At 51.6% G+C, this 5959-nt stretch overlaps 1 protein-coding gene across 1 annotated transcript in view; it reads right to left on the reverse strand.

Moving 5' to 3' along the window:
• LOC104270681 (nuclear receptor corepressor 2-like) overlaps positions 1-5959 on the reverse strand; it is a gene marked incomplete at its 3' end in the record, with an annotated part of 47048 nt that overhangs the window by 4243 nt on the left and 36846 nt on the right. The window contains exon 4 of the mRNA XM_009865111.1: positions 2096-2275. Coding sequence (XP_009863413.1) covers positions 2096-2275 — 180 coding nt within the window. The remainder of the gene's footprint in view (positions 1-2095; positions 2276-5959) is intronic.

Consider the following 5959-nt stretch of genomic DNA (forward strand, 5'->3'; position numbering starts at 1 on the left):
TACAAATGTATTTAATTACCCTGAGAAGGCCTCCCAGAGACAGAGGGGAAAAGCATTAGGATATTCCGGCTGCGTACAATTCCTCCCCTGCCCGTTCCTGCAGGAGCGGTATCTGTTTCAGGCTGATTGCTTTCCCTCGCTCATCTTTCTCCTGCGCTGACAGCTCAGATGCACAGATGGACAAAACGTTCCCAGAGCATCTCAGACAGGAACATCCCTTCCCTCTCCCCCCCCGCCAAAAATGCTTCCTCCCAGATGTGCCAGCTCTGCTGGAAACGGGGCTGGGGAAGGATGCTATACTGGGGGGGTGGGATTTGTTACCTAAATGACTTTGCCACCATCTGCCAAAAAAAAAAAAAAAAAATCCAAAAAAAAAAAAGAGGGGAGGGGATGTTTCTGCTGCCAACAGACACTTTCACCTTCTTCTCCACTCAGAAAAGCGTTTTTGTGGGGAAGAATCATAAAATTCGTTCAGAGGGAAGAAATAAAGCATCTGAGCAGCCAACAATAAAAAACTCATTTCCTTACGGAAGGACAGCTTGATTTTAATGGCAAGGAGCATATGCTGCTCCCGTCAGCTTCAACAGCAGCTCCTCAGCATCTCTGCAAAAAGTCAGACAGCGGACGGGCAGAGTTGCCAGTTCTCCTGGCTGCCGTGAGAGGGACCTTCACGGCCGTGATGGGCACACACCCCAGTTTGGAAGCCCTTCTCCAGAGGGTGAAATCACCATGGTTTGCACCTTCTTCCTCAAACATGAGTCAAAAACACGGACCAGTGGCCAGACTGTGAGGCGAGAGAGAACACCAACATTTTGTCTGAGTTTCCTAGGCAGGAGAGGGGAAGGGCTGGCTTCACCCAGCTCCCACCAAACCCAGCAAGAAGAACCTCTGTGGTTTCCATTGCTCTAGAAGTTCCTTTGGCCCCTGCTTTTTCACACCCTCAGCACGGCTGCTTCTGCTCACTCTCAGCTCCCTCTCCCTAAGCGATACCTCTGCAGACAGAAAGCAACACACACACAATAAAGGTCCTTCACATTAATTAAACCACACTATTAGGAAAAAAAAAAAAACAAACCTGTTTTGTCTTGCAGGAAGGAAAGGGAGAGTATCTGGTATGGGAAAATACACATCTAATGGAGAGGAAGGTCAGCTGCATGCTCATCCTCAAGGAGCACTTGGCCCCTCCAACAGCCCAAGGAGAGGTTTTGCTCCATTCCTGAATTAACCCCTCAGGAGAGGTCATTCCTCTCCGGCAGTTGGGCATTAGCAGAGTTCAGAAACTGGCCCTGAGCAAAAGGAATAAAATCAGTACAAGAGAGGCAGAGAGAAGCGATTTGCTTTAGGAAGTGAAAGCCTTTAAGTCCGTGGGTTTTTTCACAGACGTCCCCCAAGGTTTTTTCATATTAATCTCTTAATGGGTTTATGGTAATTGTATACATGGCAACATCAAGCAGGCGATCCTTCTGCTGGGGAGTGCTCTTGTGCAGGGGTAAAGCACCAAGCGAGAAGATAAGATTCAAATCCCTGGCTCAGGCACAGCCCTGCCTGGAGCTGGATGAGACGCTGCTCACGGCTGCAGAGCTGCAAAGCCTCAGAGCAGGGGAGTGGATGCACAGGAAGGGCCATTAAGACATCACAGCGATGTTTTCAAGAGCCTGGTACTACAATAGCGGCAGCAAAAGCACTGGGGAGAGACAATTGCTGGAAAGGAAAAAGAAAAGACCTTGTGCTAACTAACACTGGGCTGTACAGACGATGCAGGCAACCCAGGCTGCGCTTCCAGCTCTGTCGCTGACTGCTTGCATGACCGTGGGCAAGTCACGCAGGACCGATTTTTCTCCCTTTAAGGTACTCTGATGCGCAAAGCAGGCCACAAGCTGCGTTTCCGAAGCTCCAGAAGTCTTGCAACTACCAGCTCCAGACTGCGGGCACAGCAACAACCACCTCGTGTCGCGACAGGGAGCAGGGACACAGACCACCCTGGTGGCACTGGCATTGCCACTTCCCCTCTGTGGACACGCAGGGGCAAGGACGGGGCGTAAGGCAGCACGCAGCAGCAAGGACACGTGCTCTCCTCCTGACCACAGCCTCTTACCTGCTTCTTCTTCAGCTTGGAGATCTGCTGCTCCACCATGGTGATCTCACGGTCCACGCGGTCCATGTTCTGAATGAGCTCCTCCTTCGACAGCCGGGCCGGCAGCAGGTCCAGCTCAGCGTCGGGGGGAGCAGGGCTCACGGGCGACACGGGCTCCAGTTTGCCAGGCAGGCCACGATCCTGGGGAGCGTAAAACAACCAGGTCAGCTCTTTCCCAAGAGATGCTGGATACTTCTCTCACCCTCCCACACCAGGTGTCACAGCTCCCTGGCCCATTCCCAGCCCTCTGAGACACGCCCCCCCTCAAAAACCTGCTGGACTAAGCAGTACCAGCTGCCAGATCACACCACCGCAGCGTTCCGCAACCTCCAGCATCTCCAGAGAGCACCAGGTTAGCCTCCCAGGGACATGACAGCAGTTCATCCTCCTGCCAAAGCCCCAGAGGCTCCCAGCACCTTCAGTGCTACCCGTAATTCCTACAGGATCAATAAATCCATCTGTATTCAGGAGCTCCTGGCAGCACCGTGCCCTCACATCTCAGCAGCCAGCTCAAGGCTACTTCTCTGCAAAAATGATGAAGCCCCAGACATGTTCTCCTCCAACACAGCCACCGTGCTGGGGAGAAGAGCAGTATTAACCATGCTGAATGAGAAAAGCTTACAAGGGCAGCCCCTGAAGGCTTCCATCTCCTTCATAGAGGTCCTCCTCCAATCTCTTGTTAAATTCTGGGGGAGCTCCAAGTGTTGGATGTCAAATGCATCCATCCAGAAATGGAGAGAAAAGGGACAGGCAAGGTCAGCTGAGATAAAACCAGAGTGAACTGATGTAAACCAGATTTTTGCAAATTCCAGGTAAGGATGCTCTCAGCTCTACAAGACACTTCAAGTCAGAGAGCAGACAGATGAGCATAACCTCCGTGGCTGTGACAGGGAGCAGTTCTGATGACCACAAGTCGGATGTTTCCAGCACCCATTCAGAAGAGAGACTAGAAGAACATCAGAGAGAAAACACATGGAAACATTCAGCTTTGCCTCCAGCAACGCAATGACTTCTCTGAGCCCAACAAGCTGCTATCCCAGGAACAACACAGAGCCACGGCACCCCCCTTACACCTCTCCAGCTCCAAATGAAGAAGCCCATCTCCTGCAAACACAAGTCGTGAGCCTGGATGAGGTCAAGCCCCACGATGAACACAACTGGGATGACGTAGCTGTTTAACAGCCACTGGCCATGCAGCCGGGATCACCACACACCAACAGCCTACCCTGACCCGGGACGCTCCTCCCTGGCAGCTAGCCAACGCCTTAATTAAAAGTTTATCTATTCATTTGCTTAGCAAATGGATGGATTTCTTTTCCTGGAGAGGGCAGGAGCTGCAGCTTGGTTTGTAACCCTAAACTGCTGTCGGGCTGGGCGGCCAGCACGCCGCAGCTGCTGGTGAGGTGAGGGAAGGGGAGAAGTTCATGTGACTTTGCTACCTTCATGCCAGCAGCCCTGCGCTCCTGGAAAAAACTGACATTATTCTGCACCCACTGGTGCTGAGCTCTAGCTGAAGGAGACATCAAGCCAGGCAGGAAGGAAGCACTGCTGGGTGCAGCCTGGAGGCATCGACACCCTTCCCACCGCGGCCGCCAAGGGACAGAAAGCAAAGGAGCAACCTGGAACCCCTTCCTCGCTGTCCTGCATCCAGCCCAAAGAGCACAAAGGCACGGGAAAGCCAAGCTGGTTGTTTCCAGCATCCATTCAGAAGAGAAATTAGAACATCAAAGGTTTTTGGAAAACCTCAAAGAGCAGATCCTGCCTTGTTTTACTTCCCCAGCACCAGACACCAAAAATGGTCAGTCTGCTGTCTGCGGCAAGGAAAGCTTTGTATTCGCCACAACTGAAGAGGGGAGGGTTGGGTTTTTTTGCTTTTGGGTAGGTTGGGGTTTTTTTCAAGCCATGAGAAGCAGGACAACCACAAGAAGCAGAAGAAAGTTAGGTGTTCATATAAACTTGTTCAGATCAAGGCACGGGAAGGGGAACTGGTTTGCAGTTGAGTAGGTTTTTCTAAAGAAAAGCCCTGCCGAAAATCCAGGAGAGAGATCTCTCTGTGCAAGCGAAACAAAAGATACTATGTCAGATTGGCCAGTACACAAGATGGGGCTTCTTTAAACTCCTACCTTTGGAAAATCTAGTTTCTGATATGTTTTTCTACCAGCAGCAAAGCTGAGTAAGGGGAACAGCTGCAAGTCACAGCACAAAAACCATCATGATCCGGTATTAGGAGCTGATTATAGCAACAGACAGAAGCAACGTCCCTGGACCTCAAATAACTGCTCACTGTCATTTCATAAGCACCTCTCTAAACAAACAAAGTGACAAGCAGCAAGAGGAAGGAAAAACCAAAACTGAAGGGAAAAAAGAATTCTTGTCCATGCAATGGTGAAGTCCAAAAAGCAGAGCTCCTGGGTTTACGCGAGGCATGAAGAGGCCGTTCTTCTAAATCACAACAATGGGTTGGAAAGAGATTTGCAAAGACCAGAGCGCACCTAGAGCCTGGGGCGGACTCTAATGGATGGAGATATTTTAATGAGCGCTCTGTTTTCTAGAGCTCTCAAGAAGCTGCCCAAAATATATTCCTTTGCTTCAGACCGGATCATACCCAGGCTCCGAACAAGTGCAGTGCGAAACGTGAAATTCTTCTTATTAACGTAAAGTCACAGACTTCGAAACCAGCATGAGCTGGGAGAGCTGGAAAAAATCTGCTGGAGGGAAGAAAACAATTACTGCATTACTCAAGTTGGTATTTTCTCAGTAATTATGCTGTTTCCATGCGATTTGTTTTTACACACGGCTAACAGCTACTGTAGTTCCTGTTTATCCCTGGCCTTATTATTATGTGATTTGTATGATAACAAGGGCGGGCGAGCGGGGGGCAGAGGCTGCATAAACCTTCACGCAGCAAGAGGAGATGCTGGCACCGAGGAAAACAATTCTCACCCAGGAGTCTATCAAAGAGCAAGGCCAGGCTTTGGGGGTGGGCTTCTTCCACACGCTTTTATTCCGAGCAGAGATAACGTCGGCGGAGCAAGCCTGCTGCATCGTGCTAGGGTGGCTTTAAAAACACAGGAGAAAGAAGGGAAAGGCAAAGGATAATCCAGCTGCCTGTCGATCCGCTGAAGAGCAAACACGCCTCCGGGCAAATTCAACGCCCCTGTCTTCAGTCACACCAGCAACTGGGTCCACAAGAGAAAAGACAGTGGGAACCCCAACCCTGGTGCCAGGACATGCTGGAACCCCCAGCGATCCATCGGCTCCTCCTGAGTTTGCGTCACCGACCCACCCGGCAGCGCACCCAGGGAGCTTGTGGGAGTCAGCGGGACGGCCCTCGGGATCTCGACCTACACATCACCTCCACCGCGCCCTGGTCTCTCTCTGCCTTCCTAAACCACATCGTTAGTGACGTTTCCCCAAGCCCAGGACAGAGATTGGGGGATGCCAACGTCACCTCTTCCAGAGGCTGTTCACTTTCTAATCACCAGCCGGCAGCAGCGCTTTCTTCTGGTGCACCAGGAGGGATTAAGAGGTGTTATCTCCAGTTCCTGCCCACTCGCGCATCTCGTCTTTGTGGGCCGGAGAAGATTGCCAAGGCAGGCAGGATGGCCCAGGGCTGCTAAAATCGTGCTCCAACTAATTCCCCTCCACAAAAAACCAAAGGTGCAACAAGGGTGACCTGCCCGCAGGGATGTCTCCATCACCCGAGCGTCTCACGGCAGCACAGAGCCAGTGAACATCGCCCAACTCCACCAACCAACAACACCCCAAACCCCGTCCGCGTCAGGACAGGGTACACAGCCGAGACGGCAGCTCGCCCTCCCTGTC

The sequence above is a fragment of the Apaloderma vittatum genome, unplaced genomic scaffold, assembly GCF_000703405.1.
Source record: "Apaloderma vittatum isolate BGI_N311 unplaced genomic scaffold, ASM70340v1 scaffold23572, whole genome shotgun sequence".
Lineage (NCBI taxonomy): Eukaryota > Metazoa > Chordata > Aves > Trogoniformes > Trogonidae > Apaloderma > Apaloderma vittatum.